The sequence below is a fragment of the Solea solea genome, chromosome 21 (genome assembly GCF_958295425.1).
Source record: "Solea solea chromosome 21, fSolSol10.1, whole genome shotgun sequence".
In the NCBI taxonomy this organism is placed as follows: Eukaryota; Metazoa; Chordata; class Actinopteri; order Pleuronectiformes; family Soleidae; genus Solea; species Solea solea.
In genome coordinates, this window is record NC_081154.1 from 14,730,561 (window position 1) to 14,758,497 (window position 27,937).

The following is a 27,937-nucleotide window of genomic DNA, read 5'->3' on the forward strand; positions in this document are numbered from 1 at the left end:
GTGCCATAATCACTTTAGAAAATATGACCAATCACTGTCTCATAGTTGCCGTTCTGGACATAATGGGATTGTTTGTATTATTTTAGTTTAAGGTTGTACAATTAAAATCTTATTGTATTATGGGAACCGTAATCCCAGAACCATTTTAGCATTTAATTATTTTGAATTATAATGGTAAGATTAATTGAAATACAGGCTGCCTGCAGTGTATTTGTAGTCATTTGTGCCATTACTTTCGGGTAGGAACTTATTTACCTCGGAACCTTGTGCGTGCTACAAGGATGAGCGGGGACGCTGCGAGTCCGTCGAACGCGTGGAATGTAAACAAACGACTTGGACTACGCTGGGTTTCCCCCCAATACACTTTAAACATTTTAAATATCAATGTATGTTAATAATATACGTTTAAAAAAACGAATGGGCTTTTAACGGTGCACAGCCGCACTCCACTCTGCAGCTCGCCGACTCATTTTTCTGATTAAAAATGGTAAGTTGCTGTCAGTCAAATTTACTATAAAACTTCAAACATTTTCAGATTTTTGTTAAAGTAAGTTAAATTAAGCTAATAATAATAGTACTATAGAGATTTGGATACAGTGGGTGAGGAAATATAATGTATTTTACAGTTTAATTGTGGAACTGAATTGAATAATTCAGTTATTTTGGGCATTACAACTATGAAATAAATAATTTCTGAAATGAGGTTTCTGCTTGTTTCTGCTTGTCATGTAGATACACCAGATTCCCTGGATCTACACACCTGTGCGGACGGTCCTGGCCTTCTGGCAGCAGCTCACCAAAACCCAGGTAAACTAAGCTGAATACATTTTTACACAGAAATGTGTTATTGTGAGCTAAAAAAGAGAGTTTACCTTCCTGGCTAAAAATGTTATTATAATAATAATGCAGGTCTTCACACATGAACATTACACTTGTGTTAGAATGTATTAATGTGTAATCTCCTAAAGAAAGACACATCTTCTCCACATGTAAGAAAAACAAATGGATTCTTCTGTCCGTCCATCCATCTTCTACCGCCACTTTATCCTCCCCACAAGGGTCTGAACTTGATATAATTATCCAAAGACCTGAGGGCAGCAGCACATATTGATTTTTAAAAAAAAAAAGCAAATTGAAGACCTTTTTTAACCTCATTTACTTGTCAATTTAATTGAACCTAAAGTTTAGTTTGTTTCGCTGTTTGAGTCATATTTTTAGTTTTAATTACAATTTTAGTTCATTTTACTTAATCAATACACCCTTTTTATTTTATAGTAATCTATTTACTGTATTGCCATTATTATTTTCCTTTTTAATTATGCTTCAGATTCTTCAGATTTTTGTTCAGTGTTTATCGTCTCATTGCTGATTGTTGAGATTTATAATGGCTTTTGCATAATTTGCTTTGTATGTAGATAGGAGTATGTATTTTCTGTTATTGTAAAAAAAAAAAGCGCTGATTAATGACTGATGAATTAATTAAGCCTCCTGGTATTCTATCTTTGCCACTGTCCATCTCCCTTTCTCTGCTCTCTGTATTCCTATAGGACTGTGTGTGGATAAATGTGCATTTTAAAACAAAACTCTCCTTTGTTCAGATCCCAGAGCTGACCAGTTGCTCGGTGCTGATGAGGGAGCGCAGCCGAGTGGAGGAGACCATCTACGCCATGCAGCGGGCAGGTGCAGGCAGCCTGCAGGTGAGAGCATCGAGTAGAGGGATAGTCATCCCAAAACACAAGGCACTTAACTGTCATCATGATGTCCACATGTACTGTATATAGAGCATCAAAGCTCACTAACTCCATGCCCCTTATGTTAACACAGTGGTGTACACTGTTTCACTAAAGTTACACTGACTAGAAGAGAAAATTGATCAATTACTGAAATAATATCTGAGAGTTGTGAGCCTTTATGGATAAGGAGTGTTTAGTAAGAGTCTGACAATGTTACTGAAGCACTAGTGTCCCTGGCGTCGAGGTGTTGCAGGAAGAGGCAGCAGCCAAATGTGCTGCACATTTGTTTTGATCATGAAGTTGGAATGATTCATGAGTTGAAGACTTTTATTTTCAAATCATTTTTCCCAGGTAATCTCGGACTTTGACATGACACTGAGCAGATTTGCCCACAATGGGAAGAGAGTGCCCACCACCCACAGTAAGCACATGTGAATACTCTGTATCACACTGTTGTGAAACTGTTACAAACAAACCTGTTTTCCTTGCCTCGCAGACATCTTGGATAGCCGGTTGTTGATTGATAAAGACTGCACTAGAAAGGTAAGTGTGTCATATGTCATCAAGGCATTAATTAGTCTATTTTACACCGATGTTGTTGTTCCCAATGCAGTTGCTTTTCATTTTTGTACAATATCATGGACATTTCACTTCACATGTGGAAACACTGTGTTTTCTACTCTATAATGCTGCATGACACTCCTTTATAGATGAGGGAGCTGCTGAACATCTACTATCCCATAGAGATTGATGCAGGCCGCAGTGCTGAAGAGAAGCTGCCTCTTATGGTAGAATGGTGAGAATCTGTTTCATTATATGTGCAGTGGTCTTGGAAGGTTTGTGGAGGCTTTGAAATCTTTTCGTCGTGTGTGTAGAGAAATATCAAACACTTGAAAAATACTCTTTTAAAACTCACAGTTTGCTTAACAAAGTTGATTCCAGGGCTGGGTCCTTCCAATGTTGAAGTCTTGAAGTGTGTGTTGCTCTCTACAGGTGGACAAAAGTTCATGATCTACTGATTCAGCAGAGGATTAGAAAGGACATGCTCGCACGGGCTGTCATGGAATCAGACGCTATGCTCAGGTACAAGCAGCTCTAATGACATTAAACATTTTCTCATTCCACATTATCATTTCAGTTTGATGAGCAGTTATGCACAAAACATATCCTTACTGATGGTTTATTTATGTATCATATTATTTTAATCTTATTTCTTGTTTATTTTACTGTATATCTTTTTGTGTATGTCTTTAGGGATGGCTACAAAGGGTTTTTCGAACATCTGGCTGAGCACCAGGTTCCTCTGCTGATCCTCTCGGCCGGTGTTGGAGACGTGCTGGAGGAGGTGATCCGACAGAACAACGTTTTCTATCCCAATGTCCACATCATTTCCAACTACATGGACTTTGACCAGACTGTGAGTAAATTACACCACTCCATCTTCCCATTGGTTCACTGATTTCATTGCATTTAATGTTAATTAGATCAATGCAGACTGGACTGTAACAATTCTCACGTTTATCAAATTAATGAAAAAGAACACTTGAGTTACTCAGGAAGTGGAAAAATATTACTTATTACTTGGTATCAAAAGTAATAGGTTACATTACTCATTATATTGCTGTATTACTTTTGTAAAAGCAGTAGGGCTGCAACAATTATTCCCTTAATCGAGTATTAATCAACTATTTTGATAATTAATCAATTTGAGTGTGTTTTTTTTTTAAATAATTAAAACAACTTTTCCGATTTTTCAGCTTTTTAAATGTGAATATTTTCTGGTTTCTCTGCTCCATTTGACAAAGAAATCATTAAAACTGAATTCTGTTTGGTTTGTGGACAAAACAAGACATTTGACAACATCATAATATCCAGGTTTGAAAAACTGACATTTTATGGACCAAACAAGTTGATTAATTGAGAAAATAATCGATAGATGGGTCAATTATGAAAATAATCATTAGTTGCAGCCCTAAAATGCAGTCAACAAGTGATTAAAAAAAGAACTGTATCCACTGTACTGGTAAAAAAATAATTTAATAAATGCAGTCAGACTGTAAAACTGCAAACACTGCAGCCTCAGAGTTAAAAAAAAAAATATCACTCTTTCCCAACTTCAGAGGGAATGGTGAGGTGAGCGATATTCACCTGCAATATGCAGATTCACCAGTAGATGTTGCTAAATCCTGCACTCTGTACCTTTAAAAGTGCAATTCTTTCAGATTTAAGACCAAGCAAAGACTCTTGATGTTGTTACTCCAATAACTTCAGTCTCTATATAACAGTGTGTTTTACTGTTTATTGTTGTTTTGTTGATTAGGGCATCCTGCAAGCCTTTAAAGGCCAACTCCTCCACACTTTTAACAAGAGAGAAGGCGCTCTGTCACACGCTGTCAACCTCCAGGAGCTGCAGGGTCGACCCAACGTGCTGCTGCTGGGAGACTCGTTGGGAGACCTAACCATGGCCGACGGGGTGACTGATCCCCAGAACGTCCTGACCATTGGCTTCCTGAATGACCAGGTCAGACCACTGGTGTGTGGTGCTGGGATTCCTCACATCCGAGTTGAGGATGCCGAGTTTCTCACTGTGATTTTTGTGTGTCTCTCAGGTAGAAGAAAGGAAGGAGTCGTACGTCAACTCCTACGACATCGTGCTGGTGAAAGACGAGACTCTGGACGTCCCAAACATCATCCTTAGATACATTACCTCATCATCAAGAGTCAAGTAAAACACCCACACATACATGCATGCCGGGACTTGTGCACTCCACTGACAGTGTTGATTATTATCACTTACCTTAAACAAGAACTCCAGACTGGGTTTTTTGTGAGTAGAAGTGGTTTATTAAGTGAATCAAAGATGAGAATCGACTGTATTTTATTCATTTCACTCACATTTTTCTTGATTCATTTCTAAGGCAAAGTCAACAGGATTTTAGTATTTTTGACTTATTTCAGCCTTGCAGCCAAACACACTACTGCTGTTATTTGAGGCTACACTTGTTTGTGTTTAACTTTAATATCAGTTTGAATTGTATTTTTTCATAAGTACCTGCAGCCGTTAACCGTCTTTATTAAATTATTTTATTTCCTCTCCTCTTCTTAAGATGGAATAAAGACCTTTTGGTTTTAATTTGTTATTATGATATTAAAAGTAATTACACAGTTAAATGGTGAAAAGTGTCTAAAGTACATTATCTACCAGCGTGTTTCTACTGCTGCGGCTGTACAACAGTGACCAAACAGGACCCAGGGAAGTTTGTCTTCTCTTTGTTTTATTCATTTTTAGGTCAAACACTTTTTTTTTTAACTTTGCTGTTTAACTGTACAAAGATGCATAATATGATCATGAATGGAAAAAAAGATAAAAACACATGTGTTTATTAATCTGTGTCATGTTCACTTCGGGTGTATTTTGTGTATACTGTATTATACTCTGTGTACTTTGCAAGTACTCGATGTTCAGCCACTACACATGCACATGCACTGTCTTTGGTTCTTCTACTGTGATAATAAAGTTCAATACAGAAACACCAGCACAACACATGGTACTGCACAGTCCGGCTGTATCTGGTGTGTGTAAGCTTGTTGTACTTTATTATAGGTGTAATATTTAAGCAAAGGAAATGTGAATATGGAAAAGCTTGTGATGAATGTGCTCTCTTAAGTGTTGGATGTAGTCCATGTTTAAAAAAAAAAAAAAAATGTATTTAAACAATGTTCTCCAGGTAAAACAGATGCGATCCACTGAAATCCTTTTTGTTTTTCTAATAACCCATGATTTTAGTCGCTACATTTGATTTCACTGATCCAAGTTTCACAGAATCATGAATAATATACCAATAAGTGACACAGATATTACCTTTGTTTGTTTTGCACTGTGAGGTGTTTTTGTTTGTTTTATCTTCTCTGTCAAAACCTGGCATCTACATTACCCACAATGCAACTCCAACTGCTGACAGTTAAGTCAGAGTGTTATAGGTGTATTTCCCCTTTCAGTGTGACATTGACACGTTTTTTAACTGTGTGACGCAAAGGCAGCTTTATCTTTTGTCATCGCTGCATATTTTCGACCTCTTTTTTTATTTTCTGTCGTGATGCATGTTGTGGGAAAAATTGGAACCATGTTCGTTTTCTGACATTTTAATGACTTCAGGGACAAATAAAAAGGTGCTCCGTCGATTGTCTGAAAAACAACTGTCCAACTCAAACACTCACACAACACAAAAGCTACGCAAGAAGATTCTCCACACTATTTTCTTGTCATATCAAAACATGTGCAATATTAAAACATTGACGCCTTGAAGGAAAAGTCTCTCGTTGCTTGTTTTTTTTTTTTTAAGGTGTTGGGGTTCATCCCTGAGAGAGAGCGAGAGCGTGTAAAAGCCTCAGTCACCTCATCACAACTCCTCGTGCCTCATCTCTTCCCGTTCCTTGTCCTCTTCTACCTTTAGTTTGAGCTCGTCCGCCGTTATCAAGCCGTCTTTGTTCCGGTCCTGGTTTTCGAACATGTCGACGACAACCTGCTCCATCGTCAGGTCGGGCTTGATGCGACCTTTGCCCTCTGCCACCTGCCGCTTGATGAACTCTTCGAACTGCACAAGGTCAAAGAGGTCAATTGTCATTTTTTTGCTAACAACTGTTACAATTGTCATTATACACTTAAATACAACATAACTAAACAAAGATGCTTCACAAACAGTGTGTTCGATCATAAAAAGAAAGCAGGGGAGAGTATGTCAGAATTATATGAACATAAAGAATATAATTATTATTTGTTTTCAACTTTACACTCGGGATGGGATGTTTGACACTGAGCCTGTTTCGCTCTATTGAAGCAAACTGGTTGGAAACGCTATGTCGAGGCTTGTATTAACATCTCCCGTGATCATGTGACCAATGGTGTTTGAGGCTTTATGCGTAACAGTGAAACACTGGTAGTGAGGTGACTGATTGGAATCTTTGGCACTGTTTCATTTGTCAAGGAGAGGTGGAATGCTTGGTGTTGAATTGGAAATATAATTATGAGTCCTAACAGGGCAACACATTTAAACATTTTATTGGTAAATTTCCATTTCAAAATGTTGTAACACCATTTATTGATTTTGTGTTGGAACAGGAAGTTTGTGGCTGCTATAATTGCAGCTGACCACTAGATGTCACTGGTAGGGTCTGTCTTTGAGGCTTTGAAGCTTCAACTCTTTTTTTCAGTACAATCAGGAAGAAGCCTCACAAGGCTTCATCAACCTATCTCTATGTTATACAATGGTAATTACCACATTTAGTTCATATGAACCATTTTCTAATGAAAGTATTACACTGTTGGCAGCCTGTAGTGATTCTAATGACCAAGCTATCACCTGCTCATTACAATAGAAAGAAGAGGGTATCAGCATAATATTACCTCCCTATCACTCTAGTATTATGTTACTAATCAACTGACTGACCACTTAACACATGGAAGCAACAACATTTCAATTGACCTACCTGAAAGCAAATATGTCATAAGTGAAGCTACTGACATTTAGAGAAGAGCAAAAATGGATTCCCAAAAAAAAGGTTATAATCGCACTAATTGAGCCAATAAAATGTGACACAGTGGTTTCTTGTGTATGAAATGTCTATGGTTATAGTCACTGAAGTCTTTTAGTGTTTATCTCCCTGTTGTTGCCGTTACGTGATCTGTACCTCTGTGTCTGATATCAAGTGAATGGATGGACTGATTGTGAGCAGCAGTAACTCACCTCCTCCTGTGTGACCTCGTTGTCCTTGTTTGTGTCCATGACTTCAAACAGGTTTGTAGGAGAATCCTCGAGCCACACAAACAGGTAACCAGGGGGGACGCCCTTCTGGAAGCTCAGCATCTCGATGTCAAACACCAACACGGCACTACTGGGCACACCAGTGGCTAATGGACAGATAATAACATGGTTAGAGTTTAAATTTTCCTTAACCTACTATAGTATGACTTATTTGACTGACTTTGGACGACATGCTATACTAGGACTTTTTTGACTGATTTTGGACGACATGCTATACTATGACTTTTTTGACCGATTTTGGACGACATGCTATACTATGACTTTTTTGACCGATTTTGGACGACATGCTATACTATGACTTTTTCGATCGATTTTGGACGACATGCTATACTATGACTTTTTCGACCGATTTTGGACGACATGCTATACTATGACTTTTTTGACCGATTTTGGACGACATGCTTTACTATGACTTATTGACCGATTTTGGACGACATGCTATACTATGACTTTTTCGACCGTTTTTTGGACGACATGCTATATACTATGACTTTTTCGATCGATTTTGGATGACATGCTATACTATGACTTTTTCGATCGATTTTGGACGACATGCTATACTATGACTTTTTCGACCGATTTTGGACGACATGCTATACTATGACTTTTTTGACCGATTTTGGACGACATGCTATACTATGACTTTTTTGACCGATTTTGGACGACATGCTATACTATGACTTTTTTGACCGATTTTGGACGACATGCTATACTATGACTTTTTCGACCGATTTTGGACGACATGCTATACTATGACGTTTTTGACTGATTTTGGACAACATGCTGTAGTATGACTTTTTTGGGTTGTTTCGGATGACATGCAATACTATGGGGTTTTGCTGTCATTTAGGACAACATACTATAGCTTGTGTCTACAAGGTTGGTGTAGTGGTTAGTACTCTTGCCTTTGAAACAAAAGATCAGGGTTCAAACCCTGGTGGGAACAAGTACTCTGCAAGCCCGAGATGAATTGGTGTTACTTAGGACGACATGCTATACTATGACTATTTTGGACGACATGCTATACTATGACTTTTTTGACCGATTTTGGACAACATGCTATGCTATGACTTTTTTGACCGATTTTGGAGCGATACTATGACTTTTATGACCGATTTTGGACGACATGCTATAGTATGACTTTTTTGACCGATTTGGGACAACATGCTATACTACGACTTTTTCGACCGATTTTGGACGACATGCTATTCTATGACGTTTTTGACTGATTTTGGACAACATGCTGTAGTATGACTTTTTTGGGTTGTTTCGGATGACAGGCAATACTATGGGGTTTTGCTGTCATTTAGGACAACATACTATAGCTTGTGTCTACAAGGTTGGTGTAGTGGTTAGTACTCTTGCCTTTGAAACAAAAGATCAGGGTTCAAACCCTGGTGGGAACAAGTACTCTGCAAGCCCGAGATGAATTGGTGTTACTTAGGACGACATGCTATACTATGACTATTTTGGACGACATGCTATACTATGACTTTTTTGACCGATTTTGGAGCGATACTATGACTTTTATGACCGATTTTGGACGACATGCTATAGTATGACTTTTTTGACCGATTTGGGACAACATGCTATACTATGACTTTTTCGACCGATTTTGGACGACATGCTATACTATGACTTTTCGACCAATTTTGGACGACATGCTATACTATGACTTTTTCGACCGATTTTGGACGACATGCTATACTATGACTTTTTCGACCGATTTTGGACGACATGCTATACTATGACTTTTTCAACCGATTTTTGGACGACATGCTATACTATGACTTTTTTGACCGATTTTGGACGACATGCTATACTATGACTTTTTCGACCGATTTTGGACGACATGCTATACTATGACGTTTTTGACTGATTTTGGACAACATGCTGTAGTATGACTTTTTTGGGTTGTTTCGGATGACATGCAATACTATGGGGTTTTGCTGTCATTTAGGACAACATACTATAGCTTGTGTCTATAAGGTTGGTGTAGTGGTTAGTACTCTTGCCTTTGAAACAAAAGATCAGGGTTCAAACCCTGGTGGGAACAAGTACTCTGCAAGCCCGAGATGAATTGGTGTTACTTAGGACGACATGCTATACTATGACTATTTTGGACGACATGCTATACTATGACTTTTTTGACCGATTTTGGACAACATGCTATGCTATGACTTTTTTGACCGATTTTGGAGCGATACTATGACTTTTATGACCGATTTTGGACGACATGCTATAGTATGACTTTTTTGACCGATTTGGGACAACATGCTATACTATGACTTTTTCGACCGATTTTGGAGGACATGCTATACTATGACTTTTTTGACCGATTTTGGACGACATGCTATACTATGACTTTTTTGACCGATTTTGGACGACATGCTTTACTATGACTTTTTTGACCGATTTTGGACGACATGCTATACTATGACTTTTTCGACCGTTTTTTGGACGACATGCTATACTATGACTTTTTCGACCGATTTTGGATGACATGCTATACTATGACTTTTTTGACCGATTTGGGACAACATGCTATACTATGACTTTTTCGACCGATTTTGGACGACATGCTATACTATGGCTTTTTTGACCGATTTTGGACGACATGCTTTACTATGACTTTTTTGACCGATTTTGGACGACATGCTATACTATCACTTTTTTGACCGATTTTGGACGACATGCTATACTATGACTTTTTTGACCGATTTTGGACGACATGCTATACTATGACTTTTTCGATCGATTTTGGACGACATACTATACTATGACTTTTTCGACCGATTTTGGACGACATGCTATACTATTACTTTTTTGACCGATTTTGGACGACATGCTATACTATCACTTTTTCGACCGATTTTGGACGACATGCTATACGATGACTTTTTTTGACCGATTTTGGATGACATGCTTTACTATGACTTTTTTGACCGATCTTGGACGACATGCTATACTATGACTTTTCGACCAATTTTGGACGACATGCTATACTATGACCTTTTCGACCGATTTTGGACGACATGCTATAGTATGACTTTTACGACCGATTTTGGACGACATGCTATACTATGACTTTTTTGACCGATTTTGGACGACATGCTATAGTATGACTTTTTTGACCGATTTTGGACGACATGCTATACTATGACTTTTTTGACCGATTTTGGACGACATGCTATACTATGACTTTTTCGATCGATTTTGGACGACATACTATACTATGACTTTTTCGACCGATTTTGGACGACATGCTATACTATTACTTTTTTGACCGATTTTGGACGACATGCTATACTATCACTTTTTCGACCGATTTTGGACGACATGCTATACGATGACTTTTTTTGACCGATTTTGGATGACATGCTTTACTATGACTTTTTTGACCGATCTTGGACGACATGCTATACTATGACTTTTCGACCAATTTTGGACGACATGCTATACTATGACCTTTTCGACCGATTTTGGACGACATGCTATAGTATGACTTTTACGACCGATTTTGGACGACATGCTATACTATGACTTTTTTGACCGATTTTGGACGACATGCTATACTATGACTTTTTTGACCGATTTCGGACAACATGCTATGCTATGACTTTTTTGACCGATTTTGGAGCGATACTATGACTTTTATGACCGATTTTGGACGACATGCTATAGTATGACTTTTTTGACCGATTTGGGACAACATGCTATACTATGACTTTTTCGACCGATTTTGGACGACATGCTATAGTATGACTTTTTCGACAGATTTTGGACGACATGCTATATATACTATGACTTTCTTGACCAATTTTGGACGACATGCTATACTATGACTTTTTCAACCGATTTTTGGACGACATGCTATACTATGACTTTTCGACCAATTTTGGACGACATGCTATACTATGACTTTTTTGACCGATTTTGGACGACATGCTATACTATGACTTTTTCGACCGATTTTGGACGACATGCTATACTATGACGTTTTTGACTGATTTTGGACAACATGCTATAGTATGACTTTTTTGGGTTGTTTCGGATGACATGCAATACTATGGGGTTTTGCTGTCATTTAGGACAACATACTATAGCTTTTGTCTACATGGTTGGTGTAGTGGTTAGTACTCTTGCCTTTGAAACAAAAGATCAGGGTTCAAGCCCTGGTGGGAACAAGTACTCTGCAAGCCCGAGATGAATTGGTGTTACTTTGGACGACATGCTATACTATGACTTTTTTGACCGATTTTGGACGACATGCTATACTATGACTTTTTCGATCGATTTTGGACGACATACTATACTATGACTTTTTCGACCGATTTTGGACGACATGCTATACTATCACTTTTTTGACCGATTTTGGACGACATGCTATACTATGACTTTTTCGACCGATTTTGGACGACATGCTATACGATGACTTTTTTTGACTGATTTTGGATGACATGCTATACTATGACTTTTTTGACCGATCTTGGACGACATGCTATACTATGACTTTTTGACCAATTTTGGACGACATGCTATACTATGACCTTTTCGACCGATTTTGGACGACATGCTTTAGTATGACTTTTACGACCGATTTTGGACGACATGCTATACTATGACTTTTTTGACCGATTTTGGACGACATGCTATACTATGACTTTTTTGACCGATTTCGGACAACATGCTATGCTATGACTTTTTTGACCGATTTTGGAGCGATACTATGACTTTTATGACTGATTTTGGACGACATGCTATAGTATGACTTTTTTGACCGATTTGGGACAACATGCTATACTATGACTTTTTCGACAGATTTTGGACGACATGCTATACTATGACTTTCTTGACCAATTTTGGACGACATGCTATACTATGACTTTTTCAACCGATTTTTGGACGACATGCTATACTATGACTTTTCGACCAATTTTGGACGACATGCTATACTATGACTTTTTGACCGATTTTGGACGACATGCTATACTATGACTTTTTCGACCGATTTTGGACGACATGCTATACTATGACGTTTTTGACTGATTTTGGACAACATGCTATAGTATGACTTTTTTGGGTTGTTTCGGATGACATGCAATACTATGGGGTTTTGCTGTCATTCAGGACAACATACTATAGCTTTTGTCTACATGGTTGGTGTAGTGGTTAGTACTCTTGCCTTTGAAACAAAAGATCAGGGTTCAAGCCCTGGTGGGAACAAGTACTCTGCAAGCCCGAGATGAATTGGTGTTACTTAGGACTACATGCTATACTATGACTTTCTTGACAAATTTTGGACGACATACTATACTATGACTTTTTCGACCGATTTTGGACGACATGCTATACTATCACTTTTTTGACCGATTTTGGACGACATGCTATACTATCACTTTTTCGACCGATTTTGGACGACATGCTATACGATGACTTTTTTTGACTGATTTTGGATGACATGCTATACTATGACTTTTTTGACCGATCTTGGACGACATGCTATACTATGACTTTTCGACCAATTTTGGACGACATGCTATACTATGACCTTTTCGACCGATTTTGGACGACATGCTATAGTATGACTTTTTCGACAGATTTTGGACGACATGCTATACTATGACTTTCTTGACCAATTTTGGACGACATGCTATACTATGACTTTTTCAACCGATTTTTGGACGACATGCTATACTATGACTTTTCGACCAATTTTGGACGACATGCTATACTATGACTTTTTTGACCGATTTTGGACGACATGCTATACTATGACTTTTTCGACCGATTTTGGACGACATGCTATACTATGACGTTTTTGACTGATTTTGGACAACATGCTATAGTATGACTTTTTTGGGTTGTTTCGGATGACATGCAATACTATGGGGTTTTGATGTCATTTAGGACAACATACTATAGCTTTTGTCTACATGGTTGGTGTAGTGGTTAGTACTCTTGCCTTTGAAACAAAAGATCAGGGTTCAAGCCCTGGTGGGAACAAGTACTCTGCAAGCCCGAGATGAATTGGTGTTACTTAGGACTACATGCTATACTATGACTTTCTTGACAAATTTTGGACGACATGCTATACTATGACTTTTCGACCAATTTTGGACGACATGCTATGCTATGACTTTTTTGACCGATTGTGGACGACATGCTATACTATGACTTTTTCGACCGATTTTGGACGACATGCTATACTATGACTTTTCGACCAATTTTGGAGGACATGCTATACTATGACCTTTTCGACCGATTTTGGACGACATGCTATAGTATGACTTTTACGACCGATTTTGGACGACATGCTATACTATGACTTTTTTGACCGATTTTGGACAACATGCTATGCTATGACTTTTTTGACCGATTTTGGAGCGATACTAGGACTTTTATGACCGATTTTGGACGACATGCTATAGTATGACGTTTTTGACCGATTTGGGACAACATGCTATACTATGACTTTTTCGACCGATTTTGGACGACATGCTATACTATGACTTTTTTGACCGATTTTGGATGACATGCTATACTATGACTTTTTCGACCGATTTTGGACGACATGCTATACTATGACTTTTTTGACAGATTTTGGACGACATGCTATACTATCACTTTTTCGACCGATTTTGGACGACATGCTATACTATGACTTTTTTTGACTGATTTTGGATGACATGCTATAGTATGACTTTTTTGACTGATTTTGGACGACATGCTATAGTATGACTTTTTTGACCAATTTTGGACGACATGCTATAGTATGACTTTTTTGACTGATTTTGGAAGACATAGTATAGTATGACTTTTTTGACCAATTTTGGACAACATGCTATACTATGACGTTTTTGACTGATTTTGGACAACATGCTATAGTATGACTTTTTTGGGTTGTTTCGGATGACATGCAATACTATGGGGTTTTGCTGTCATTTAGGACAACATACTATAGCTTGTGTCTACAAGGTTGGTGTAGTGGATAGTACTCTTGCCTTTGAAACAAAAGATCAGGGTTCAAGCCCTGGTGGGAACAAGTACTTTGCAAGCCCGAGATGAATTGGTGTTACTTAGGACGACATGCTATACTATGACTTTCTTGACAAATTTTGGACGACATGCTATACTATGACTTTTCGACCAATTTTGGACGACATGCTATACTATGACTTTTTTGACCGATTGTGGACGACATGCTATACTATGACTTTTTCGACCGATTTTGGACGACATGCTATACTATGACTTTTCGACCAATTTTGGACGACATGCTATAGTATGACCTTTACGACCGATTTTGGACGACATGCTATACTATGACTTTTTTGACCGATTTTGGACAACATTCTATGCTATGACTTTTTTGACCGATTTTGGAGCGATACTATGACTTTTATGACCGATTTTGGACGACATGCTATAGTATGACGTTTTTGACCGATTTGGGACAACATGCTATACTATGACTTTTTCGACCGATTTTGGACAACATGCTATACTATGACTTTTTTGACCGATTTTGGACGACATGCTTTACTATGACTTTTTTGACCGATTTTGGACGACATGCTATACTATGACTTTTTTGACCGATTTTGGATGACATTCTATACTATGACTTTTTCGACCGATTTTGGACGACATGCTATACTATGACTTTTTTGACCGATTTTGGACGACATGCTATACTACGACTTTTTCGACCGATTTTGGACGACATGCTTTACTATGACGTTTTTGACAGATTTTGGACGACATGCTATACTATGACTTTCTTGACAAATTTTGGACGACATGCTATACTATGACTTTTCGACCAATTTTGGACGACATGCTATACTATGACTTTTTCGACCGATTTTGGACGACATGCTATACTATGACTTTTTTGACCGATTTTGGACGACATGCTATACTATGACTTTTTCGACCGATTTTGGACGACATGCTATACTATAACTTTTTTTGACTGATTTTGGATGACATGCTATAGTATGACTTTTTTGACTGCTTTTGGACGACATGCTATAGTATGACTTTTTTGACCAATTTTTTTGTTCGACTTGCTATACTATGACTTTTTTGACCGATTTTGGACGACATGCTATACTATGACTTTTCGACCAATTTTGGACGACATGCTATACTATGACCTTTTCGACCGATTTTGGACGACATGCTATACTATGACTTTTACGACCGATTTTGGACGACATGCTATACTATGACTTTTACGACCGATTTTGGACGACATGCTATACTATGACTTTTTTGACCGATTTTGGACAACATGCTATGCTATGACTTTTTTGACCGATTTTGGAGCGATACTATGACTTTTATGACCGATTTTGGACAACATGCTATAGTATGACTTTTTTGACCGATTTGGGACAACATGCTATACTATGACTTTTTTGACCGATTTTGGAAGACATGCTATACTATGACTTTTTTGACAAATTTTGGACGACATGCTTTACTATGACTTTTTTGACTGATTTTGGACGACATGCTATACTATGACTTTTTTGACCGATTTTGGACGACATGCTATACTATGACTTTTTCGACCGATTTTGGACGACATGCTAAACTATGACTTTTTTGACCGATTTTGGACGACATGCTATACTATCACTTTTTCGGCCGATTTTGGACGACATGCTAAACTATGACTTTTTTTGACTGATTTTGGATGACATGCTGTACTATGACTTTTTTGACCGATTTTGGATGACATGCTATACTATGACTTTTTCGACCGATTTTGGACGACATGCTATACTATCACTTTTTTGACCGATTTTGGACGACATGCTATACTATGACTTTTTTTGACTGATTTTGGATGACATGCTTTAGTATGACTTTTTTGACTGATTTGGACGACATGCTATAGTATGACTTTTTTTGACAGATTTTGGATGACATGCTATAGTATGACTTTTTTGACCGATTTTGGACAACATGCTATACTATGACTTTTTTTGACTGATTTTGGATGACATGCTATAGTATGACTTTTTTGACTGATTTTGGAAGACATAGTATAGTATGACTTTTTTGACCAATTTTGGACAACATGCTATACTATGACGTTTTTGACTGATTTTGGACAACATGCTATAGTATGACTTTTTTGGGTTGTTTCGGATGACATGCAATACTATGGGGTTTTGCTGTCATTTAGGACAACATACTATAGCTGGGAATAAGTACTCTGCAAGTCCGAGATGAATTGCTGTTACTTAGGATGACATCCAATACTATGACTTTTTTGGACGACATGCTATACTATGACTTTTTCGATCGATTTTGGACGACATGCTATACTATGACTTTTTTGACTGATTTTGGACAACATGCTATACTATGACTTTTTTGACCGATTTTGGACGACATGCTATACAATGACTTTTCGACCAATTTTGGACGACATGCTATACTATGACGTTTTTGATTGATTTTGGACAACATGCTATAGTATGACTTTTTTGGGTTGTTTCGGATGACATGCAATACTATGGGGTTTTGCTGTCATTTAGGACAACATACTATAGCTTGTGTCTACAAGGTTGGTGTAGTGGTTAGTACTCTTGCCTTCGAAACAAAAGATCAGGGTTCGACCCCTGGTGGGAACAAGTACTCTGCAAGACTGAGATGAATAGGTGTGACTTAGGACAACATACAATACTATAACCTTTTTGGACGACATGCTATACTATGACTTTTTCGACCGATTTTGGACGACATGCTATACTATGACTTTTTCGACCGATTTTGGACGACATGCTATACTATGACTTTTTTGACCGATTTTGGACGACATGCTATACTATGACTTTTTTGACCGATTTTGGACGACATGCTATAGTATGACTTTTTCGACAGATTTTGGACGACATGCTATACTATGACTTTTTCGATCGATTTTGGACGACATGCTATACTATGACTTTTTTGACCGATTTTGGACGACATGCTATACTATGACTTTTTCGACCGATTTTGGACGACATGCTATACTATGACGTTTTTGACTGATTTTGGACAACATGCTATAGTATGACTTTTTTGGGTTGTTTCGGATGACATGCAATACTATGGGGTTTTGCTGTCATTTAGGACAACATACTATAGCCTCTGTCTACAAGGTTGGTGTAGTGGTTAGTACTCTTGCCTTTGAAACAAAAGATCAGGGTTCAAGCTCTGGTGGGAACAAGTACCCTGCAGGCCCGAGATGAATTGGTGTTACTTAGGACGACATGCTATACTATGACTTTCTTGACAAATTTTGGACGACATGCTATAGTATGGCTTTTTCGACCAATTTTGGACGACATGCTATACTATGACGTTTTTGATCGATTTTGGACAACATGCTATAGTATGACTTTTTTGGGTTGTTTCGGATGACATGCAATACTATGGGGTTTTGCTGTCATTTAGGACAACATACTATAGCTTGCGTCTACAAGGTTGGTGTAGTGGTTAGTACTCTTGCCTTCGAAACAAAAGATCAGGGTTCGACCCCTGGTGGGAACAAGTACTCTGCAAGACTGAGATGAATAGGTGTGACTTAGGAAAACATACAATACTATAACCTTTTTGGACGACATGCTATACTATGACTTTTTCGACCGATTTTGGACGACATGCTATACTATGACTTTTTCGACCGATTTTGGACGACATGCTATACTATGACTTTTTCGACCGATTTTGGACGACATGCTATACTATGACTTTTTTGACCGATTTTGGACGACATGCTATACTATGACTTTTTTGACCGATTTTGGACGACATGCTATAGTATGACTTTTTCGACAGATTTTGGACGACATGCTATACTATTACTTTTTCGATCGATTTTGGACGACATGCTATACTATGACTTTTTTGACCGATTTTGGACGACATGCTATAGTATGACTTTTTTGGGTTGTTTCGGATGACATGCAATACTATGGGGTTTTGCTGTCATTTAGGACAACATACTATAGCCTGTGTCTACAAGGTTGGTGTAGTGGTTAGTACTCTTGCCTTTGAAACAAAAGATCAGGGTTCAAGCTCTGGTGGGAACAAGTACTCTGCAAGCCCGAGATGAATTGGTGTTACTTAGGACGACATGCTATACTATGACTTTCTTGACAAATTTTGGACGACATGCTATAGTATGGCTTTTTCGACCGATTTTGGACGACATGCTATACTATGACTTTTTTGACCGATTTTGGACGACATGCTTTACTATGACTTTTTTGACCGATTTTGGACGACATGCTATACTATGACTTTTTTGACCGATTTTGGACGACATGCTATACTATGACTTTTTCGACCAATTTTGGACGACATGCTATACTATGACTTTTTCGACCGATTTTGGACGACATGCTATACTATGACTTTTTTGACCGATTTTGGACGACATGCTATAGTATGACTTTTTCGATCGATTTTGGACGACATGCTATACTATGACTTTTTTGACCGATTTTGGACGACATGCTATACTATGACTTTTTTTGACCGATTTTGGACAACATGCTATACTATGACTTTTTTGACCGATTTTGGACGACATGCTATACTATGACTTTTTCGATCGATTTTGGACGACATGCTATACCATGACTTTTTTGACCGATTTGGACGACATGCTATACTATGACTTTTCGACCAATTTTGGACGACATGCTATACTATGACTTTTTTGACCGATTTTGGACGACATGCTATATACTATGACTTTTTCGACCGATTTTGGACGACATACTATACTATGACTTTTTTGACCGATTTTGGACAACATGCTATACTATGACTTTTTTGGGTGTTTTTTGTCGACATACTACACTATGACTCTTTTGGGTGATTTTGGATGACATACTATACTATGACATTTTTGTCACATTTTGGACGACATACTATACTATGACTTTTTTGGGTGTTTTTTGTTGATATACTATAGTATGACGTTTATGTCTTATTTTTGGACAACATTTGGCGACCCTCTGGTGGAGGATAAAGCGGTAGATGATGGATGGATGGATGGATGGGGATTAGGTAAATTGGACACCCTAAATTGACCATAGGTGTGAGTGTGAGATGGACACACTGCCCTGCGATGGACTGGCGAACTGTCCAGGGTGTACCCCGCCTATCGCCCTATGTCAGCTGATATTGGCACAGCCCCCCCCGTGACCCTCTGGTGGAGGATAAAGTGGTGGATGATGGATGGACTATACTATGACGTTTTTGTCACATTTTGGACGACATACTATACTATGACTTTTTGTCACGTTTTGGACGACGCATAGTACTTATTCAGCTTGCTTGGAACCCTGCCAGAGCAGGTACTATGCTAGTGGAAATGCAACTTAACCGTGCTGAGGTGAGGCGAGTAGAGCTAGTGGAAACATGCCTTACTGTATGTTATGAGAGTTTTAGGTTTAGTGTGACCTGCTTAATAGTCAGAGTGATAAGCTTTTATACTAATTTATATAATGACTTTTTTTCACTATCATTTAATCAGTCAGTTATTTCCTTGATTAACTGATTAGTTTTTACAACCAAAAAATGCAGAAAATAGTGTGACATTTATTTAAAAATGTCAATGTCAAAAAGAAGACAGCCTCAAATGAAAACAAGATATTCAGTTTACTGTCATGATGATGCAAAATATATTCAAATTTAAGAAGCTGTAATCAGAGAACCAGATATAGTTTTATTTGAAATACCCAAACCAACTATCACATTGGCAATAAATTTATTTAGTAATCGATAACTAGGGCTGCAAGGAGTAATCAACTAATAAGTTGCCACTGTGCTACAGTCCAACCCTCCTAAATTCTACACACTGGAACCTTTAAGACACAGAAATCTACATTTACGACATCAAACAAGCGTCTCCAGTGTCCTGGATGTGTCCCTTGTTGAATACTATTGAAACCTGATTAATAATGCAGTGTGTGAAGTTTGTCGGGGCTGAAGTCTCACCTCCTTTTTCTCCGTGGCCCAGATGTGGAGGCACCGTCACCAGCCTCCTCTCTCCGACACACATTCCCCTCAAACCCACGTCCAGCCCGTCGATGACTTTGTCTGCCCCCAGCACAGCGTCCTGGATGTTCTCATAGTCGTGTCTGAACACAAAGAGTTCAAATGAATAGGGACATGGCAATACATGTTAACGTTGATCTAAATGTACGACGTCTGAGGGACGAGAGAGCGACTTACGAGGAGAAGAGCAGCGTGCCATCCATAAGCGAGCAGTTGTAGTGATAGTGGACGCGGTCGTGCTCCGCGGTGGTCTCGTTGCACACTTCTGGTTTGTGGGTGACCTGGATGCCCACGGTGTCGTTGGGGTTGTGGAAGTCGATGATGTGAACGTCGAAGACGAGCACGGTTGAGGGAGGGATGACGTCACCTGTGATGATGATGATGATGATGATGTCACAGACACAGGTTTCATCTCTTTGGCCACTTGTGACGCTTTTACTAAAACTACGTTACAAGTCCATTACAGTGTTTTTCAGCTCAACAAAATAAGCTCAATAAAAGTAATGTTTGTTATCCAACAAAACCATCAGATCCAATATAACAGTTTATAACAGATATAATAACAAATGATACACAAATACTTGACTTAAACCCTTACAGGTCTGTGTGCATTAGCATGTGAATATGCTGCAGTGCATATATTTATATACATATATATAAAAAAATATACATTTATATATTTTTAATAAAACAAATATACAGACTGAATGCATAAAACAGGTCATCAAAAAACAAGGCAAGTCAACTTTTTTGAAAAAAATGTGTCTGTTAATGTTAATGTGCAGCATTTATCAAGTCAAGAACAACAATGTGTGAACTAACAGCTGATTAATTAAATAATAATGATGAAAAGTGGCAGAAATCGGCCCAACCAATTAATCAGCACTTTATACAAACAGTTAACCTTGGCTCAGTTACTGCACATTTATGAACTGCTCCACAGTGAGTTCTATGTGTATTCATATCATAGTATCTTGTGTCCTGTTGTCAGTAGTAATAACAATAATCAAATTAAAAGACTTAATTTATAGAGCTCTATTCCTAATAATGCTCCAGAGAGCTTAACCAAGTCAATTAAATACGAAAATGATCATGTATAAATACACAATATTGTGTGTGTCACCTGCTAAGGGATTTAAATTAACAGCTCGTGTATACTGATGTTCAAATATCTTCATTAATATGTGCTGTCCCCCTGAAATAAACATTAAATAAAACATTTTTTTTAAAAATAAATAAAAAAATGGTCTACCTCTAACCATAATGACAGGCAGCAAATGTTTGGTATTTGCTCAACAAAACTTCTGATGATGATAATTGATTCATTTTAGGAAGTTATTTTAGTAATTTTACCAAAAAAAATACAATTAAAAGACCTGATATAGACAATGTAGTTGCTGTACAGTATAGTTATAAACCACTTCATTTTACACTATGAAAGGTGGAATTATTAGATCAATAACACCAAAAATATTTTGCCTACTGTAACTTTAAAGCCAGTTTGAGGTTTTTATTAATCACAATTCTAGGTTATTCACATTCACAAGGGGATAGTGCGAGATGGAGGCAGATGATCCGCTGTGGCGACTCCTAAAGGAAGAAGCTGAAAGAAAAAGGAGAAGACGACTCTCTGGATTTCACAATAACTCACCTGCTCCTTGTTCTCCATAGGCCAGGTGAGGAGGGATGATGACTCGTCTTCTCTCCCCAACACAGACTCCGAGCAGAGCCTGGTCCATGCCCGAGATCACATACCCCATTCCGATGTAGGTGTTGTACGTGCTGTTCCTCTTGTAGCTGTGGACAGTCACACAAACAAAACTTCATTTTAAAAGCCAAACGCACAACAAATTCAAAAAAGTTATAGAGTTATACAATAATCTTCTCCTTCAGCAGGACCTGAGCTCACCTGGAGTCAAAGGCTTCTCCGTTGAGGAAGGTGCCGTTGTAGTGGTACCTCATGTAATCCCCAACAACCGACGTGCGAGTACACGACTCAGGCACCACCTGGTTCTCAATGGTGATGTTGTCCTTTGGGTTATGAATGTCCACCAACAGGACGTTGTACACCAGGGTGGCCTGGGAGGGAATCTCTGTGCCTGGAGAACAGGGAGCGGAGAAACACACAGACATGTACAGAAAGGTCACAGGTTTGATACAGTAGGAGTTTTATTTTTGGTAAGTTAATTCATTTATAACTGTTGTTGCCAAATAAAAGCAATGCTAATTACTTTAGCCAATTATGGCCTTGTCCTACAGTCAGGAAATAGTTTAACACATTAAAGGTATGAATAAGGTTATTTAAAAAAGGACTGATTTTAGCCACTTAAAAAAGGGTCACCTAACAAAATCTATGCCTAGTTTTAAGTCTAAGATATCTTAAGAATAAGTTTGCTGCTGTATGTCACTGTTGTTCAGCTTTTTCTGACTGGGAACACAAGTTTTATAACCTCCCACTTTCCCGCACCAAAGTCCATAGAGATAATCTGCGTTTCTAGCTTGCAGGGACACAAGAGCTGCTGGTCTACTGTTGCCTTGTTTAGTAAATTTGTGTCACTTTAGTGAATCTGAAGAAAGGATTTCAGAAGTCAACACAGAAGTCACACATTAATACATCTGAACTTGCCGACAGAGGCAGCAAAGTATCGACAACTCCTGTGTGCCGTGTTGTAAAATCGATGATTTTCTCTATTTGGCTTTGGTGCAAGGAGTGAGTGTGGGTTTAAAAAGTGGCAAAAACTTTAGTTTCCATTCAAAAAAGGCTGCTTAACAGTGAGATAAAGAGGCAAACATATTCTTAAGATTTAAGGAGGGGTATTATTGAGCAGATTTATTTTTGCTAAGTAAATAAAATCATTTTTTTCTTTGTTTCCATGAAAAAAACATAATTCTATGTCTTCTTTCTCATCTCCTGTCATTTGTACTCACCTGATCCCTTCTCCCCGTAAGCCTTGAAGGGCGGGATGACGATATGTCTCGTCTCTCCCACGCACATGCCCAGCAAACCTTCATCCATGCCCTTGATCAGCCAACCCTCACCCACTAAGGAGTCTTGGGTCTGCTTCCGGGTGTAGCTACGTAGGGCTCATACAAGCTCAAAGTCAAACACAAGGTCACACAGACAACATACCTGGGTGACACAGTACAAAACACACAAAGCTGTCATTCAGATGGTGCTTTGTCACACACACAACACACACACACAACACTGTGTATGCTTTGTGTTTCATTAACAGATCATTCAGTTCTTACACTCAGACAAACCAGAAGTCACCTGGAGTCAAAGACGGTGCCGTCGAGCAGGGTGCCGTTGAATCGGTAGCGCACAAAGTCTGTGCGCATCACGGACCGTTTGCAGTCTTTGGGCGTGTTGATGGTTTTGGTGACAACAAGGTCGGCTTTGTTCCACAGATCCACCAGAAGGATGTCGAACACCAGAGTGGCATCTGGAGGAACCACATCACCTGAAAACAATTGGATAACAATAATAATAATACATCAATTACAGACCAAAAAAAAAACTAAATTCTGTACAATATTGATCACTAGCTTAGGAAACAATGGTGAAAATTTGGATCACAAATTGTGTGTGTGTAAATGCCTCACTGTTATGGCTACACTGTTTGAATTTGAGTTTTCCTTTCAAATTATATCTCTATAACTTTATGTTTTTAAGTGTGTGTTTCCCTTCCAAGTAAAGTATGGATCAAGTTTTCTCTAGGATTTGAATGATCTTAAGTTGCTTTTATTCACTTTATAGCATTTTATTCAACTTTATTTTATTTTTATCGGGTACTTTCCTTTTAAATTGACCTCAAACCTGTAGTCAATACAGATCATCAAAATTAATCAAAATCCGGATATAAAAGTATAAAAAACTTTAATTTTAACTTTTAATTTAAACTGTGCTGGTGCTTCTGAAGGCGAGATACAGACTAGAATCTTAAGTTCACATCATGAGATAAATCAAAACTATGAATTATGAGCTTATAAATAAAATTATGAGATAAAAGATAAAGATATAAAGGACAGAAAGTCATAATTATGTTCAAATGAAATATTCACAATTATGAGATACAAGGTAAAAAATCATAAGATAAATGGTCAAAAATATGAAATTAAAGTAATAATTATGATAGAATGTCTCAATATTCTCATATGTTTTATTCTTTTATGGTCATTTCCCTGGTTGACAAAGCAGCCATAATGAGAAGAGTCTCAAATAATAACAAACCCACATTTTTAAAATGTACCTTAAACCTGCTGTCAATAAACAATTCCCTCTCTTTATGACGTTATTTTTTACCTGCACCGGTGCTTCCATAGGCCAGGTGAGGGGGGACGGTGACTGTCCTGCGCTCATTCACACACATGCCCTGCAGACCTTTGTTCATGCCCGCGATGAGACGACCCTCGCCGATGAGAGCGACCTTAGCGTCGCCTCTCTGATGACTGTGGAGGAAAACAAGAGGATGTGACAAAGTGACGAGCCAGTGGATCTGCAGCTGTAGAGCTGACACTATCAGGGACGTTTGAAAGGACTTTAGGGCCCCGGGCAAGAGACCTTGATGTGGGGGGGGGGGGGGCTGCACTGACTGTCTTTTATTAACTATATTATGTATTAATCTGTTACCCTTATTAATTCATACTTTATATTTCAAAGGTTGAGTGCATAGTATTTTGGTGAAATCTTTTAATTTGTACAACCACCTGATTGTATGATTTGATTTTCCCAGAATGAGCCTTTTATATTTATATCAGAACCATGTCAGCTCTAAAGAGTCTGCCATTTTGGACTGCAGTGTTTTTACAGTAGCACTAATGCTAACTGAACTTTTACAAACGGACAAAATACAGGCTATAGTGGCTCTAAAGGTCCAGTGTGTAACATTTGGGGGGGGGGGGGGGGGGGGGGGGGGGGGGTATTGGTGGAAATTAAAAATATAATGATAATATCCATAATTATGTTAGTATAAATGTATATTCACGTTAAAATTAAAACATTTGTTTTTCGTAGCCTAAGAAGAAACTTAAGGTCCTCGCTTTTTTTTCAGAGGATGCCATCTTGTGATGCCATGTTTCTACTAGATCTGCTCAATGTGGTTAAAAATAAAATAAATAAATATTATGCATAGTGATTTTTTTCATTTTTGGCTTCTGTCAACTCCAGTTTAATTTAAAGAACAAGATTTCGGTGCCAGCAACATAGAATAGAATTCAATCATAATGCTGTGGTTATTTGTTTTACATAATTTATATCGACACAGATCTGGATATTGCACTTGGTCATTATATTATTTTGATTATTTTGCAATTAATTGTGCAGCCCTTGTATCTAAAGCAGCACAAATGAGCAAACCAGCCACAGCTTGTTTTTCCATCAAAGTAGGAGTTGACAATGCATACAAAGAAGAATGCCATCTTCTCTGGAATGTGGTGGCCACTGTAGATCTCTACTTGTGAAAGAGAGGGGGTTTATCACCGTTAGGTGTCGCTAAGCACTCACTGCATTCCGCATCTGCAACGAGCTGCTTTGTGTCTCTGCATGTGCGTACAAGCCGGCGGTTCAATTCATTCTCAAGGGTCTGTCACTCCACACATGCACACGCAGTCTTATAATCTGACTCTAGAGCTGTGATTTCCCACCAGGGGTTCACCCTCATTTGCATGTCCTCATATTCTTTGGGTGTTGACTTGTACACGTGTGGCACCTACTCATAATCTCCATGGTTACCGACCGTCTTCTTCGTTGTCTCTTTTGGCCAAGAACACGCCAAAATGACTAGAATAGGAGGCTTGAAAAGCTGCTACCGTCTTGACTTTTACGATAGCGCCCCCTACAGGTATTATTTTTTGATGCTTATTCATTTTGCACAATAGAATAGATATGCTATATCCACATCTGCTGCAACATATGTAAAATATTATGATATTATGACATACAGAGGAGACTTAATGGCAAAAAGAAAGACATATATATATATTTAGTAGTATTGGTTATCGGCCTAAGCACTCCATATATATCGGCATATCGGATATCGTCAAAAAGTCAATTATCGTGCATCCTTACCACAAACCACAATGATTCAGTTTGAATGATTTCTTTGTCACATGGAGCAAAGAAACTAGAAAATATTCCCATTTAAGAAGTTGGAAAATCAGAGAACTTGTTTTAACTATTAAAAAAAAACAGGAACAACATATAACAGTCAATAAGAACATAATAACTGATGGGATTTAAAACTATAAAAGTCATTTTGGAGGTTTGAGAGGGGTGGAGGTCCCCCCCCCCTCTCAGTTTGGGGCCCCAGGGCAAATGCCTGCCCTATAAAATGTAGGACGCCCCTGTCCACAGTGGCCTCTACTACACACTATAAACTTGTTATAACGTGCAAACTCCTCATCTGAGGGTTTTTACATAACTGTGCACAACAGAAGGCAGGCCTGTGTGTGTGTGTGTGTGTGTGTGTTTGTGGGCAACACTGAGCTCTAAATAAACTACGGTTAAATAAATCAAAGTGTGATAAATAAAAAGTGTGATACATTTGAGATGATAAAGCGAAAATCAAGCTCACCTGGAGTCAAAGGCTTTGCCGTCGACAAACGTGGCGTTGTAGTGATAGCGGACAAAGTCTCCGTCCTTGGTTTCTCTGCCGCATTCAGCAGGGATGAAGACTCTGTCCACGACTACATCTCCTAACACTGGACTGGGATTACAGTCCACGCAGCAGCGAACACAGAGCAGGAAAACGAGCAGACAGCAGGAAAACATCTTTACACACTCACAAGTCACTAAAAAGGAGAGTTAACGATAAACAGTGCAACAGTTTTTCACGAAGAAACGCAGAGTGCTGACGCCGGGGCCGGGACTGCAGCTGAGGGGCAGAGAAGCGGAGACTGAAGCTGTAAACGTGGACAATCTCCAGGCTCGTCAGTGGTGGGAGACTTTTTTTTCACCTTTTTCCTTTCTTTTTTTTTTTTGGGGGGGGGGGGGGGGCTGGAAGGGGGGTGCGCCTTCTTCAAAAACTCACCACAATAAGAAACGAGAAACACTTCCGGTTGGAAAAGTAAGAGAAGCAAAGGAGCTCAAATCAAGTATGTGACTGTTGGAAAAAGTCAAAGTGATTTACACACACACACACACACACACACACTGGAATAATCTATGGAAGCCCATAGGTGCAAGTCAAGGAAAGCATAATAATAAAACACTTGATTGAAACATAATAATCATATAATCGAGATTCAAACTTCTAACTGATGCGACAAAGTCATTCTTATGAGATAAAATATCAAAAACGATTA

The 27,937-nt window shown here is 38.4% G+C and overlaps 2 protein-coding genes across 2 annotated transcripts; one reads left to right on the forward strand and one right to left on the reverse strand.

The window, feature by feature from the left end:
• The first annotated feature begins 160 nt into the window (after nt 1-160).
• LOC131448699 (7-methylguanosine phosphate-specific 5'-nucleotidase-like) lies at nt 161-5,913 on the forward strand. Its single transcript, XM_058621374.1, has 10 exons — nt 161-487; nt 733-807; nt 1,599-1,697; nt 2,085-2,154; nt 2,230-2,276; nt 2,444-2,529; nt 2,727-2,816; nt 2,988-3,150; nt 4,054-4,254; nt 4,343-5,913. The coding sequence occupies exons 1-10, from the start codon at nt 485-487 to the stop codon at nt 4,460-4,462; spliced, it is 954 nt and encodes a 317-aa protein (XP_058477357.1). The 5' UTR covers nt 161-484; the 3' UTR covers nt 4,463-5,913.
• Nucleotides 5,861-27,580, reverse strand: fkbp10b (FKBP prolyl isomerase 10b). The gene is made up of 10 exons (XM_058621373.1): nt 27,208-27,580; nt 24,939-25,084; nt 23,907-24,096; nt 23,561-23,706; nt 22,542-22,731; nt 22,284-22,429; nt 20,810-20,999; nt 20,573-20,715; nt 7,478-7,641; nt 5,861-6,328 (listed from the first exon to the last, which is right to left on the reverse strand). Exons 1-10 carry the CDS (start codon nt 27,402-27,404, stop codon nt 6,134-6,136), a joined length of 1,707 nt encoding a protein of 568 aa, XP_058477356.1. The 5' UTR covers nt 27,405-27,580; the 3' UTR covers nt 5,861-6,133.
• Between the last annotated feature and the right edge of the window lie 357 nt (nt 27,581-27,937).

Coding starts and splice junctions, on each gene's coding strand:
- LOC131448699 (XM_058621374.1), top strand. Junction 1,698..2,084: donor CAGGTGCAGGCAGCCTGCAG/GTGAGAGCATCG, acceptor CATTTTTCCCAG/GTAATCTCGGACTTTGACAT. Junction 2,817..2,987: donor GAATCAGACGCTATGCTCAG/GTACAAGCAGCT, acceptor GTATGTCTTTAG/GGATGGCTACAAAGGGTTTT.
- fkbp10b (XM_058621373.1), bottom strand. CDS start 27,404: ATGTTTTCCTGCTGTCTGCTCGTTTTCCTGCTCTGTGTTCGCTGCTGC. Junction 25,085..27,207: donor GGCAAAGCCTTTGACTCCAG/GTGAGCTTGATT, acceptor TTTCCTCCACAG/TCATCAGAGAGGCGACGCTA. Junction 20,716..20,809: donor GGCACGCTGCTCTTCTCCTC/GTAAGTCGCTCT, acceptor CTTTGTGTTCAG/ACACGACTATGAGAACATCC.